At 36.6% G+C, this 15777-nt stretch overlaps 1 protein-coding gene across 10 annotated transcripts in view; it reads left to right on the top strand.

The window, feature by feature from the left end:
- Positions 1–15777, top strand: part of DIAPH2 (diaphanous related formin 2) — a 1048054-nt gene that overhangs the window by 71485 nt on the left and 960792 nt on the right. For 9 of the 10 annotated variants that reach the window (XM_025277003.3, XM_025277005.3, XM_025277006.3 and 6 more), the window contains one exon: positions 15052–15156. In XM_025277003.3, coding sequence (XP_025132788.1) covers positions 15052–15156 — 105 coding nt within the window. Of the gene's footprint in view, positions 1–14737; positions 14743–15051; positions 15157–15777 lie in introns of those variants that run through there. The other variant, XM_044937413.2, reaches the window with a different exon arrangement.

Below are 15777 nucleotides of genomic sequence, written 5' to 3'. Positions count from 1 at the left end.
AAGACTGAAGTGACTTAGCATGCACGCACACATGTACCATTGACACTGACATCTCTTATGCATTGATATGCCAGGTTCTGTATTGTGGCTGCTCAAGGAAATAAGTAATAGGCAGATTTTCGGAGTAATGATACCAATGGCTATTGCTGACAGATGTAAAGCTCCAAATTTGAAACTTTTAGATGATTGCTTATTTCATGGAGCACACACTGTTTATTAGCAGTCTTCAACAGTTTGTAAAACTTAATTTTTCACTTGAAATGTAGTCTTTGCCTATTAATTTACGATTAGAAAGTGTTTTTTTTTTTAATTAAAACTTTCAAGAATGAAAAAAAAAAACCACACTTGTTTTTATATGATTTTTGTTATTACCCACGTGGGGTAAATTATACTTGCTCTTTAAGATTCCTGTTCCCCTTTTCAGCCCAGTCATGTTTTCAAATCTTCCATAGTGGGTAAAGGTAGTCGGATCAAAGCAAGACTATTTCTTCCACATTTTTGGGAGTGTAACTTTAAAAGATGACTGAATTGTCATAATATTACATATCACTTTTAACCCCAAATTCAAATTTGAATGAGGTTCATATTCATCGCGGAGAAGGCAATGGCACCCCACTCAAGTACTCTTGCCTGGAAAATCCCATGGACGGAGGAGCCTGGTGGAGACGACTGAGCATCTTCACTTTCACTTTCATGCATTGGAGACGGAAATGGCAACCCACTCCAGTGTTCTTGCCTGGAGAATCCCAGGGATGGGGGAGCCTGGTGGGCTGCCATCTATGGGGTTGCACAGAGTCGGACATGACTGAAGCAACTTAGCAGCAGCAGCAGCAGCAGCAGCATATTCATCGTTTTTCTCAGGTTAATCAGACATTTTGTGTTGTCTGTAATTAGGGTTGGTGAAATATCTCCTCTCTTCCATTTTAAATATAAGGAAATTTATAATGCTGTAATTGAGTAACATTCAACATGTTAAGATATCCTAGCCTTTGAGTTTACTGAGAATAACTGAGCTGGTCTTTGTACATTGAGTATACCAATTAAGGATTATTAAATGTTCAATAGCAATAGCTCGTTTTTATCCAAACTGAATTAATTAGAGCAAGGAGAGAAATGCGTCTGGACACTGTCCGTTTCCTTTTGAATATTATTGCCCTTTTGTATCCAACTGTTCTTTTTTTTTGGCTTGGAGGATAGGGGATTTCCATTTTAAGCTTAAAAATAAACATATAGAGATGTCTTGGAAGTTCAAGTTGGAATTTAATTTGTTTTAGCTAGTACAATGATTTATTGAGTGAATGTCCAGCTTACATTGGTCACATTAGATTCCTATAGATATGTCTATAAGAACTGTGTTCTTATATAGGTAAAAAAATAGTTTAATTGTGTACAAAAGATGAGGCTAGTGATAATTTGTGATTAATTTCTAGGCACACGTCATTTCAATTTCAGTCGTTTTTTAAAATAATTTTTATTTATTATTTTTGGCTGTGCTGGGTCTTCATTACTGCAAGGTTTTTCTCTAGTTGTGACAAGTGGGGGCTCTTCTCTAGTTGTGGTGTGCGGGCTTCTCATTTTGGTGGCTTCTCTTGTTATGGCTTCTGGGCTCCAGAGCACAGGCTTAGAAATTGTGCATGGGTTTAGTTGCTCCAAGGTATGTGGGATCCTCCTGGATCAGGGGTTGAACCCGTGTCTCCTGCATTGGCAAGCAAATTCTTTACCACTGAGCCAGCAGGGAAGCCCCTCAATTTCAGTTACTAAAGGCAATGCAAATGTGATGTTTTATACTTTGTTTCTATTCAGCAATTTACATTAATGTATTTTGCATTTTGGCATAATTTAATGAGAGTGTAGTTATATGCAATAAATACTAAATTGTCTGTCCTATATTCCATGTGGTAGAACTCTTATAAAGAATCCCAAAGCTTTTCAGTTTGTTCTCTCACTTTTGGTTTTCATCTGTTTTGAGAGCCAGTTTGACTTTGGACCCTAGGTGTTGTCCGTGACTGCTATCATGGCTTTTTTTGTTACCCAGCACCAGTCTTTTAGGAGTTGATTAGCCTGGATGAGAACCTTTTAGTGTTCTAAGCGTGTGGATACTTAATCGTGTCTGACGACCCTATGGACTGTGGCCCACCAGGCTCCTCTGTCCATGGAATTCTCCAGGCAAGAATACTGGAGTGGGTTGTCATTTCCTCCAGCAGGGGATCTTTCCAACCCAGGGATTGAACCCACATCTCCTGCATTGCAGGTGGATTCTTTACTGCTGAGCCACTGGGGAAGCTTGCTCTCAGCATAAGTAATTTTAGTTAAAGGTCAAGTTACTATAAAACAGTTATTGGTGGCATAGGACTCAAAATCTATAATAGGGCATGGAAACAGTTTCCAGGAATGGCTAGATCCTTAGAAATTGTCTTCTTAGCCTACTTTCCATTTTTTATACTCATATTTCCAATATCTTTACTCCTTGTCATTAGACTGAGAAAACACCAGTATCAGATCTAGTCATTTTTTTTTTTCATTTTTTTTTTTCATTTTTTTTCATTTTTTTTTCTTTTTTTTTTCATTTTATTTTCTTAAACACACTCACTCCCAAGTAAAGCATATAAAGGAGGAGTAAAACTCACCCTATAAATAGATCTCAAAGGTAACTAAATCTGGGTCACTTTTAAATTTTCTTCCCAAGTACAATTCTCATCGAAGGTTCACAACTGAGGGAGTACTAGGCTAGAGGTCCAGGAAGAGAAACTAAAGGAAGTAGGTTTGCAAATTTTCTCTAATTGTAGCTAATAAACTTCACAATTCATTGCTTCTGTCTGTTCTGATTTGTACATAGAAATGTTTCTTAAAGAGGTTTTTTTTTTTTTTTCTGTTCGAAAAGTTCCACTAGTGTTTTTTTTTTTTTTTTTTTTTTTTGCTGTGAAGGTATTTTCACAACCATGTATTGATATGCACAGTGTGCCAGGTCATGTGCTACCTGCTGGAAGTACACACAGATTAGTGCAGTTCCTCCCTTGCCCCCAAAGAGCTCAGAATTTAGTCAGGGAGACAAGCAAGTAAACATAGGGTTTCCATGGTAATAAGACAGCTGTGAATAGGCTTTTGTGAGTACTTAACCCAGCACAAAGGCTCAGGGAGGAAACAGAAGATCTGAATATCCTGTGAGACCCAGTGTCACTTCTGAGTTTTCAGAGTTTTAATTTTTTGACATTAAAGGGTTCTCAGAATTTGAATGACTTAATTCATCAAGGTCCAATGCCTTCTATATGCCAGGTGCTGTTAAGCTCTGAGTAGAGAGAGAGCAGAGAACAACTTAAGGAAAATCCCTACTGTCTCTGGTGGCTCATATGATAAAGAATCCGCCTGCAGTGTGGGAGACCTGGGTTCAGTCCCTGGGTTGGGAAGATCCCCTGGAGGAGGGCATAGCGACCCACTCCAGTATTCTTGCCTGGAGCGTCCCCATGGACCAAGGAGCCTGGCGGGCTACAGTCCATGGGGTTGCAAAGAGTCGGACACGACTGAGTGACTAAGCACACAATTGTGGGGAAAAAAAGAAGAAAAAAGCAAAGACAAATTTCTGTGTCATGGAGAAATTTACTTGACAACTCTCTACTGAGTGCCAGATACTTTGTTAGATGCAGGGGAACATACAAATGACAAAGACACTATCCCAGCTTCTGGGGTTTTAGTTTGTATGAGTTTTATACTTTTTATATTTTTTAATAGATTTTATACTTTTAAATGATTGCAGAAAATCAAAAGAAGACTGTTTCAGGGCACATGAAAAATTGTGAAATTCAGTGTTCATAAACACAATTTTGTTGAATGCAGCCAAGCCATTTGTTTACATATTGTTGGTGGCTCCTTTTGCACTGTGGAGTTGGGTAGTTGTGACAAAGTCCCTGTGACCTGCAAAGCCTAAAACATATACTGTCTGGCCCTTCACAGAAAAAGTGTCAATGTCTGGACTAGTGTAGTAGTCTCTAAACTTTCTAATTTCCTAGCCTGTTAGAAAAAATATATATTTGAGCAGGTAACCCGAACATGTTTTAACTTAAAAAAAATATACCCACGTGTATGTACTAGTACTTTGTATAAAAGTACAGGCATAGAAAGGGATAAGAACATGCAAAGAACAAGATTTTTAGGTGATTTTAAATGAGTTTATTTATTAACGGTGTATAAGCCTTTGCTGTCATGATTAATAATGTTTTAGTGAGAGCAATGTCATTGTGTTATTATTTTTTATGTCTTGTTTAAAAAAAGACTAATTAGAAGGTTTAGTTCTAAGTCCATTTTATTTTGATACTTGATTTAATGTCTCTTATAGTTGAAACATAAATCTGACAATATATAAGTCCAAGTGGAACAAGAACATTGTTAGTTACACTTATTAAATCATAGTATTAACTTTGCTCATTCTAATCCATGAATCGAGCTAAGGTTTTCTGCTGAACTGAACCATCTCCCTTAATGACAGTCAGTTGTTCTTGAAACTTATCTGAAGTGTTGCATTTTTATATTTGCAAATAAATGGATTCTAAATGGGTTTTGAAAAACGGGCTTCACTAGATGTCATTAGGGACATGGGCCCTTTGCATCTTCCTTCCATATGCTTGATGTCTAGACCCTCATCCCCATGTTTATCTAATCATATCTGCTGCAGACGTTGCACCTGATGCCTGGAAGAAGGAGGAAGAGGTGAGTCATGAAAGGATGAAGGAGATCTACCTGGCAGTGTGCCAGTGTATGGCTTTTTCAGTGAGGTTCATTTGAAGCAGTTACTTTCTCACGAGCTGTTAAACTATTAAGGGATTGCTTGTCCTTTTGTGAATGAAAAATGCCCAGCATGTGAAATTTCAGAACTTTTAAAAATCTTTGTCTTGAGATAGCCAGAAATCTCTCTGTAAAATACATGTATCATTCTCACTTACTATCTCATTTTAAAATATTGTAAATATTCTGCTTTATTTTAAATATCTTGCTTTTATTAATTAAAAAAACCCCCTACATTCTAATGTATTTTGGTTTCAACTTCTTGCAGTGGTTTGGATTTTATATGTGGGGCAAACTTCCCTACTCAGGAATGCTTCTCACTTACAGTTTTTTCATAAAACATCCTTTTATTAAATAAATCATTTATTTAGGCAATATGTTTTCTCAGATTGTTCCACTAGTGACTCAAAGAAATGTAGTTTTAATGCTTTATTATTGAAACAATCTAGTAAATAATATAAGCTGAGTTGTTTAAAAGGAAAAACAGCTGTATTTTCATTCAACTGTATGATAAACCTCCCACACTAAGTAATTTTTCTAATACTTGCTCTAGCATATTTTCAGTAGTGATTTCTATATGTCTTCTGACAGTATTGGCTGACAAAATAATGTGTTTTAGTTTACTACCATGTTGTTTTGCATATATTATCTCAGCTTCTTATATCAAGTGTTCCTCCAATGTCATGGGACCTTTTGTCTTTTGCTATTAAAGAAAGAAAACAAACGAGAGGCTTCTAAATGTGTGTCATTAAGTTTACAAAATTTCACTAAGTATTGGATTGCATATCACATGATTCTAGTTATTGCTGAAAAAATCGAAAAAGCTTCTTTCATGCTCTAGATGTTTGAATTTTAAATGGTCTGTAAGTTTGAGGTTGCTTTAGGGCATGGCAACCCACTCCAGTATTCTTGCCTGGAGAGTCCCCATGGACAGAGGAACCTGGCAGGCTACAGTCCATGGGGTCACAAAGAGTTGGACACAACTGAACGACTAAGCACAACACAGCACTCACTATCATTAGCTGTATATTTTAAGGTACAATGTGCACATAAAGTGAGAGTCATCAATGATGGTTGATAATTTCAGATTGTTACATTAGTAACTTTTAATCTTGTGGGACCAGCTTCTTATTAGTCTTATATTTTTGTTATTTGTAACACATGATATGACTGAGGAAAGGCTCAGACTTCTGTGTAGGAAATACAACAATCTAGTATTTTCTTGTTGCCCTGTACTTGTGTTATTGGTACTATCTTATTATCCTCAATATGTTGTCTTTGCAGGAATCTTGTAAAGGTACTTTTCTATTTTGTTGTTGTTTTGAGGACTGACTTAGCTAAAACTAGGTCAAATAGCCTGTAAGTTCACTTAACCAAGTACTTGTTACTGAGAAAAACATGGGTTGTGAATACCCCACTTTTCCCTTGAGATAATTCCTATAAAATTTGGAGCTATGGATCCAGTATTATTCTCACGTTAAATATTAAAGTTCATTTTCTTGTATTTCGATTAAACATCAATATTTCACAAGCCACAGTTGATGCTTTAAGTAATATTTGAACTCTGGAAACCACTGGTTGAATGTTGAACTCAGGATTAAGGATTATAGGAGAGTGAATTTGTGTTTCCTAATAGCTAGATAGATATTCTAAATTTACCTTCTTGATGGTGAAGAGGTGTATGTAGATGTTCATAGCTTCCCTGATGGCTTAGAGGTTAAAGTGTTTGCCTGCAATGCAGGAGACCTGGGTTCAATCCCTGGGTCGGGAAGATCCCCTGGAGAAGGAAATGGCAACCCACTCCAGTATTCTTGCCTGGAGAATCCCATGGGCGGTGGAGCCTGGTGGGCTACAGTCCATGGGGTCGCAAAGAGTCAGACACAACTGAGCGACTTCACTTTCACTTTCTGTAGTTAATTTCCTCCAATAAAACCTGAAACCAGAAATAGCTGAAGACTTTTTCTGCAGTACTCAGTTCAGTTCAGTCGCTCAGTCATGTCCGACTCATTGCGACCCCATGAATAGCAAGCAGCACGCCAGGCCTCCCTGTCCATCACCAACTCCCGGAGTTCACTCAAACTCATGTCCATCAAGTCGGTGATGCCATCCAGCCATCTCATCCTCTGTCGTCTCCTTATCCTCCTGCTCCCAATCCCTCCCAGCATCAGAGTCTTTTCCAATGAGTCAACTTTTCACATGAGGTGGCCAAAGTACTGGAGTTTCAGCTTTAGCATCATTCCTTCCAAAGAACACCCAGGGTTGATCTTCAGAATGGACTGGTTGGATCTCCTTGCAGTCCAAGGGACTCTCAAGAGTCTTCTCCAGCACCACAGTTCAAAAGCATCAATTCTTCGGCACTCAGCTTTCTTCACAGTTCAATTTTCACATCCATACATTCATTTAATTTCATTCCTGCTCTGCCCCCCGCCCACCCCAGCCCCTGGCTTTTGGCTCTATACTTCCTTTAACTTTGTTTTCCATACAGATTTCTATATGTTATATAGCTACAGTCTATAAAAGTAAACTTAACTGTATCATTTGAAGACATGAGGTGGTTAATTAATAGCAGGTACAATTGGCCAATTAGCTACTTATGTGGAATATCCCTGATGGTGTTATTGGGATTTTAAAAAGAAATGTTCTATCCTTTCTAGTTGACAGAAGTTAGAGGAATTACATGTAGAACATATCTTTATATGAACATTTCTTTAGAAAAGAACAAAGAAATAAAGTTGCTGTATAACATAGGGAGCTTGACTTGGTGTTCTGTGGCATCCTAGAAGGGTGGGATGAGGTGGGAAGTGGTAGGGAGGTTCAAGAGTGAGGGAACATATATATATACGTATGACTGATTCATGTTTATGTATGACAGAAACGAATACAACATTGGAAAGCAATTATCCTCCAATAAAAAATAAATAAATTCCATGTTGCTATTTGACATAAAACAAGAAAATTCTGTAATTATCCTTTGATTCAAAAATAAATTTTAAAAAATTAAAAAAAACCTTAATATCTTATTTTAACAACAAACATTACCAAATAAGTGGCTGGATAAATGAATAAAAAATAAAGAAATAAATGTTGTAAAAATCCATTAATTTATAATCTTAAAATAATCAAAGATATCTATAATTGCTTTTCATGCTAGAGTATTTTTTGGTAGTAGGGTATCATTGGCTTATTCTCTTCAGGGGTACAGATCCCCTTAAAATAGAAGTTAAAGAATACTTGAGTGACTTCCCTGGTGGTCCAGTAGTTAAGACTCCACACTCCCAGTGCAAAGGACCTGGGTTTGATCCCTGGTCAGAGAACTAGATCCTGCATGCCACAACTAAGAGCCCACACACAGCAACAAAGATCACGTGTCCTATAGTTAAAACCTGGCATACATAGCCAAATAAATTAAAAAAAATTTTTTTGAATACTTACTATTGAGAAGCAGAAGGAAGAGGGCAAGCATTTGATGGTGAAGTCAAGTTCAGATTTAAAAACAGCAAGTGGAAAATCCAGTCTTAAACTGGGATCAATACATGTTGCAGAAACAGAAATAGTTACTTTATACAAAGTACATAGATATTTATAGCAACTTTATAGAAAGAAGGAGCAAGTATTCTTATAGGGAAGGAAGAGATGTAAAAACATATATGATTGATATTTACCTCTCATAAAGCAAGTGAGAAAAACAATGGAAGTTTAGGAAAGTAGAAAATGATGCTATAAGATGCAAAAGTTAAAGTATATTGTCACCTGTTTAAAGATTTATGGGAGGTGAGAGGGAGAAGGAGAGAATGAGAATGAATGGGAGTACAAATGAATAGGCAGCTGGTTCAACTTTTAACCTTCTTGTTTGACTCTATTCTTATATGGTTTCTCAGTAATAGTTGTAAGAATACAATGTTTATTTGCTGAAGGAATGAAGGAGGTTGTCTGTAATGGGAAAATTGCATCATAGCTTAACTGGTAGGAGAATAATTGATTTAGTGTTTATAAATATGGCTTGATGCTGCTGCTGCTGCTGCTAAGTCGCTTCAGTCGTGTCCGACTCTGTGCGACCCCATAGACGGCAGCCCACCAGGCTCCCCCGTCCCTGGGGTTCTCCAGGCAAGAACACTGGAGTGGGTTGCCATTTCCTTCTTCACTGGCTTGATGATAATACAGTACAAATATTATAAGTGGTCAGTTACTTCATCTTTTTTTTAAATTGCAAAATAATACAGTTCTTCTCGTATTGTGGAAGTATCCAACTAAATTTTCAATACAGTAAAAGCTTGCTTTAGTGTTCTGTGTACTATAAGAACTCAGTCTGTTTAACATTACTGTATATAATATAGATAACCAACAAAGACCTACTGTATAGTACAGGGAAATATACTCAATATCTTGTAATAAAGTATAATGGAAAAGAATCTGAAAATGTGTGTGTTTGTGTGTGTGTATATATATACATTTATTTATAAAACTGAATCACTTTACTGTATACCTGAAACTAATACAACATTATAAATCAACTATATTTCAGTAAAAATTAAAAAAACTCAGTGTGTTTAGTAGTAGTTTCATATTCAGTTACATTGTTCAGAATTAGTATTGAATTGTGAATATTGCTCTATTTAGTTTTATGATTCTATTACAAAGCTGGAGTTAATGATTTGGAAGTATTAGCTGCCTAATTAGTAGTATGCTGCTGCTTTGTGTAAGAATAAGATAAGTCATTATGGTTTCCTCTGTTCGTGTGAGTGGTACCTATTCCCAGTCAACCTATGCAGCAGATTTATAGGTATAAAAATGTTTGTGGCTGTAAAGCAAATTAAAGTATTTAGAGAAAAATTCCTAAATATCACATTGGTTCAGCAAATATTTATTAAATTCTTGGTGCATTCCAGGATTGCATACTCTTTGCTTGGCAATACAAAGATTAAAAAAAGAACCTAGTTTTGGCCCTCAGTTTATAGTTTAAGCTAGATGGATTTATTATTGAGTGTCATTTTAAGTGCTATAGTATAGGAAATTAATATGGAAGAATAGCATGAAGATGGGAGAAGGCAATGGCACCCCACTCCAGTACTCTTGCCTGGAAAGTCCCATGGACGGAGGAGCCTGGTAGGCTGCAGTCCATGAGGTTGCGAAGAGTCGGACATGACTGAGCGACCTCACTTTCACTTTTCACTTTCATGCGTTGGAGAAGGAAATGGCAACCCACTCCAGTGTTCTTGCCTGGAGAATCCTAGGGACGGGGTAGCCTGGTGGGCTGCCGTCGATGGGGTCGCACAGAGTCGGACACGACTGAAGTGACTTAGCAGCAGCAGCAGCAGCAGCAGCAGCAGCAGCATGAAGATGGTCACTTCTAAACGAGGTGCTTTGAGGGAAATCTGAAGAATTAGCAGAAGTATATGAGTTCGCCTGACATGGATTTGGGTAGGGTGGGAGGAGATGGGGGTTAACAGAGGGAGAGGGTGGTAAAGTTGACAGCAGTCTAGGCAGAGAACAGCATCATGAACAAAGTAATGGAAATTTGTAAGAGCATAGAATGTGTAGAAAAATGATGAATAATCTTGTGTTATTCAAACACAAGGGGTAAGATGAACAGTGGAAATGAAAGAAATGAGACTAGGGAAGTAATAATAACATGAACATGAATAATAACACAAACATTCTTTGATGGCTAGCTAATATACACCAGACTTGGGTGCATGATCGCACTTAATCTTGATATTCCTCCGAGGTCCATATTCTCCATATTCTCATTATTATCCTGCCTGCCTCCATGATTCTACTCTTGATAGCATGATCTTTGCCCTGTGTCATTAAAAATTGAATTGGAGGTATATGGTAACACAGAACGTATATCTTTGGCTGATTCCTGTTGAGGTTTGACAGAAAACAACAAAATTCTCTAAAGCAATTATCCTTCAATAAAAAAAAAAAAAGTCACTGGAAGGCTAGCAGATTCTCTATGTAGAGATTGCCAGCGGTGGCATTACCACACTCAAAGGCCTGACTGTGGAGTGTACAAGTACAGACACTCAATCTTGTCAGTGTTTCAGAGTTGATACTACTTGGGGATACAGATTCATGCTATTTGCAGGAGACTATAATTTAACCAGAATGTTATGAGATGGTAGAGACATGGCTAGCATATATGAGCAGCATTTAGAGGTTTTGATGGAAACAAACAAAATATGATTTAGCAGAATGATGTACTTGCCAATAAAGTCATAAAATCAGAGGCTGAATTGAGAAGTGTAGTATTTCAAGGTGAAGGACATGGAAATCCTTTCCTTCCTTGGATTTATCAAACCACAGGGTATTTGAGAGAGATGCTGAACCATGTCACATTAAGATAAATTGAAACTGGTAGGTATACTTTAGCCTCAAGTAGAGAGTATTGTCTTCATGTAATATTTACCGGTTCCTTTTGTTTATTTATTCTGTCCAATCTACCATCCCTCTTAGTCTGGACTCTTATTATTATTACTTGAGTTACTTCAATAGCCCAGATTATTAAACATAAGATAATTTATTCTGATTAATTTAGATAGAATATTTATACACACACACACAAACAAACATAAAGAGATATGAACCAGAAAGGTTGCAAAACAGGCTCCAGGTAATCTAAGTATAGGAATAACTTCCAGAATCACACAGCCAAAACATAATCTGATGAAGGAGCTGTTGCTACCCCAGAACCACTTTGTCAAATTGTTGTGATGAAAAAGATGTGTCCGCTGCCATCAATCCATGTTGCCTCTGTTGCCACCCATGCTAACAAAACATGGGTGAATCTATACCCCATATGCATCTATTTCATGGATGACAACTAAGTCATCTTACTGTATTGTTATAAGGGATAGCTGCTGCTGCTGCTGCTAAGTCGCTTCAGTTGTGTCCGACTCTGTGCGACCCCACAGATGGCAGACCACCAGGCTCCCCTGTCCCTGGGATTCTCCACTGGAGTGGGTTGCCATTTCCTTCTCCAATGCATGAAAGTGAAAAGTGAAAGTGAAAGTGAAAATGAAGTCACTCAGAGACTGATAAATGTGGTTTTCATGGATTCTTCATTGGTGGGGCTGATACTGGGTGGGTGTTTAAAATTATAGTGGGCATGTTCAAGTGCTATTGGGCAGCCAACTGTGACAGAAGTCTACTGTGGTCTGGTAGCTAATCTCTTGGCCTTCACTCAGGTTTTTCTCCTCCTTCAAGACCCAAATCCTGATGAAGACTTCTCTTTTGTCTTTCCCATCTGTCCTCTGTGTTCCTAAGACATCCTGTACATGCCTCTGTTATACTGATATGTTTACATATCACTCTTCCCTACTACATGTACTCAGTCACTCAGTCAGTCATGTCCGACTCTGGGCGACCCCATGGACTATAGCCTTCCAGGCTCTTCTGTCCGTGGAAACTTTCCAGGCAAGAATACTGGAGTGGGTCGCCATTTCCTTCTCCATCCCTACTATATTATGAATTGTTTATTTTTATTAATTTAACAGAGTCAAATTAATTAATTTGAGTCAAAATTTAGAAAGTAGAGAAGAAAATGATATGATCTTGCCACCTTCACATGATGTTAGTATTTTGTTGTACATATTTCAGATCCAGTCCTCCAAAGTAAAACTTGGCAAAAGTTAAACTACCCTATAATGGGAAGGACTGCATGTGGAGGTAGTGAGTTCCCTGTTAGTTGAAGTCGACACAGAACACAGATGAATATCTGTGGACTTTATAAAGTGCTAACCAGCCTCATTCCTGTGATTCTCACTTTGATTCAACAATGCTAGGTCTAGCCTTTGAGAGAGAAAGAGAGCCTGGCTTCAAGTAAATCATTAACAAGTAAGATAGACAAACGAGAAATGAAATAAGATAGGAAAAGTAGAGGTAGAGACAGTGATAGAGATAATTGGGAAGGGGGCTCAGGTATATATACATGAAATTTATAGATATTGATTGTGAATTCATCATTGTAGGAGTCACTGCAGTGACTGCCGTGGGTGCAACTATATATCATGAGATACTGGTGTCATTGAAGTTACTATTCAATACATAGATGCAGTTTGATTACTTTTTATGGATCCTTTGTTTTTCCCCCCACATTCTCATACATGATTTTTAAAATTATTTTAGTATTTTTCTTTGTCCATTCGTTTAGTTGATTAAAAACTAGTAATGTTTAGAATTACTAAGCAAGTAAAGGGATAAAAATACTGATTTCTTTTTCTTGTTTTAAAAAGTCAAGATACCATTCAGAAGCCATAAAATTCATCCTCTTAAAGTATACAGTTCAGTGGTTTTTTTTTTTCTTCATGTATTCAAAGAGTCATGCAACCATCACAACATTCACTCTTAGAACATTTTTATCACCCACAAATGAAACACCATACCTGTTGGCAGTCACACCCCAGTTCTCCCATCCCCTCTTGCCCTGCCCCAGACAACCACTAATTCACAAATCTCTATAGGTTTGCCTGTTCTGGATATTTAATATAAATGGAATCATGTAATGTATGGCCTTTTGTGATCTACTTCCTTCATTTACAGAGAAGGCAATGGCACCCCACTCCAGTACTCTTGCCTGGAAAATCCCATGGATGGGGGAGCCTGGTAGGCTGTAGTCCATGGGGTCGCTAAGAGTCTGACATGACTGAGCGACTTCCCTTTCCCTTTCCCTTTTCTTCATTTAGCATAATGTGATTTCAAGTTTCATCCATGCAGTATAGAATGTATCAGTACTTCATTCGTCTTTGTGGCTGAATAATAGTCCATTGTATGGACATATGACATTTTTTAATCCATTCATCGTTTGATAGACATTTGAATTGTTTCCACTGTAATGTTTCTTCTATGAACATTCAAGTACAAGATTTTGTGTGGACATATGTTTTCATTGTCTTGGGTATAAGCTGAGTCATGTGGTAACTCTACGTATAACTTTTTGAGGAACTACTAGACTGTTTTCCAAAGTGGCTGTATCATCTCATATTCTTACCATCAGTGTGTAAGGGTTCCAGTTTCTCCACATCCTCACCAACAATTGTTATTATCTTTTCTGCCATAGCCTTTATTACTGTGGGAGTGAAGCGGTGTCTCACTGTGGTTTTGATTTGCATTTCCTTGGTGAATAGTGATGTTGACACTCATGTGCTTATTGGCCATTTGTATGGCTTCTTTAGAGAAATGTCTGTTCAAATCCTTTGTCCACTTGTAGTTGGGTTATTTGTCTATTGTTGATTTGTAAGGCTTCTTTTTATACTTTGGATACAAGCCCCATATCAGATGTATAACTTGTAAACATTTTCACACATCTTGTATGTTGTCTTTTCATTTGATGTTGATTTTGGAGGTGTAGTCCTTTCCAATTTGGTTTTATGACCCTTCAAGTGTGTCTTAATATGTTTCAGGGGTTAACATGAGTTTCAAAATGAAGAAGAAATGATTTATCTAGTGAAAATGTTATGTCTGTGTATCACAATATAAAGGAACATTTCCAACCAAATCAAAGCTTATTGAACCTCAAAATGACGTGTTGTTGTAACTGAATATTTTTCTTTCCAGTTAGTGGTCTTTTTTATCCCAATGCAGGTAACTATGTTTCTGATGTTTTCCTCCAATTCAGCAACTTCTCATGAATCTTTCTTCAGTGACATATTGTAGATATATATTTCCTGTAATTTACAAATTATGTTTGTTCTTCTAGATAATAATTATCCTAAGGGAACATATGCCAAGTAGTAAAGTGTTTATTTGTTTATTTTTGCTATTGGGTAAAAAAATAACTTTGCTAAGGTTGTATGATGTATATCTATGCTATAAACTGCCAGTTTATCCTGTGGAATAGTTAAATTTTTTTTTCTTATTTCTACTCATTGAGTAGGTAGCAATATGAACCATAAATATATGGTAAAATTTATATGACATTAGGGTATATAGAGTGAAAAATAATAATGAAGGAGCCAAAAAATGATGGTTGTTGATAGTCAGAGCATGACTTACTATTTTAATACAGAGAACATTAATTTTTCTTTTTCTTTTTTAAAGTTTATTTTGTTGAAGTATAGTTGATTTACAATATTGTGTTAATTTGTACTGTACAGCACAGTGATTCAGTCATACATATATATTCTTTGTCATATCCTTTTATATTATAGTTTATTATAGAATATTGAATATAATTCCTTTTGATATATGGTAGAACTTTGTTTCTTAATATTTATTAATCACCTTTGAAACTCATAAGCAGAAATTTGCTAATACAATAAATATTCTTTTTAACAGGAGGATATGAACCTTAATGAAGAGCGAAAAGCTCCTTTACGAAACAAAGATTTTACCACCAAGCGTGAGATGGTCGTCCAGTATATTTCTGCTACTGCCAAATCTGTAAGTAGTGAGATGCTTCCAGCATCCATATAATGAGCTTAGCATTATCTGCTTAAAAGAAACAAACTTCAGATCTCTAAGTTCTTGCCTCAGTGTACTTATATAGACTTCATAAAAGAAGTGTATATACGTACTTTAATACATTTTATATATATTTCAAAACTGTTCTTAAAGAGAGATTTCCATTCTTATAAACAAAACAGATTAAGAATAGTTGGCTCTGAGTTAATCCGGTTAAATTTTGGAGCTGAGGTTTTGTGCACTTACTAACAAATAGCAATTTGTAGTTATTCCACTTAATATACAATTTGTTATAGGAACACTTCAGATTTTGAGGAAGGACAAATATAGCCTAGTCACAAGATTTAACTAAGTTTACATTAAAGTTATATGTCTGGTATTTGCTTACTTGAAATTTATAGCAATTTTTAAAATAAGCAGTTTGTTTTTATTTTTTGTGATGCTACCTATGTAAACTACCTCGTAATCATTCTTGTACAGCTTAATTTAACATAAAGGAAGGTGTTTAATAGGAACTTTAATGAAATTTGAGTCTCAAAAAATTAAAATTAGTATTCATTGAAAAGGCTTGTCTGCAGCAGGAAAAACTTCGTGTTTTAG

Source organism: Bubalus bubalis, chromosome X, assembly GCF_019923935.1.
Source record: "Bubalus bubalis isolate 160015118507 breed Murrah chromosome X, NDDB_SH_1, whole genome shotgun sequence".
NCBI lineage: Eukaryota > Metazoa > Chordata > Mammalia > Artiodactyla > Bovidae > Bubalus > Bubalus bubalis.
The sequence above is the reverse complement of the archived record's forward strand: the minus strand, read 5'-3'. Positions and strand labels throughout refer to the sequence as shown.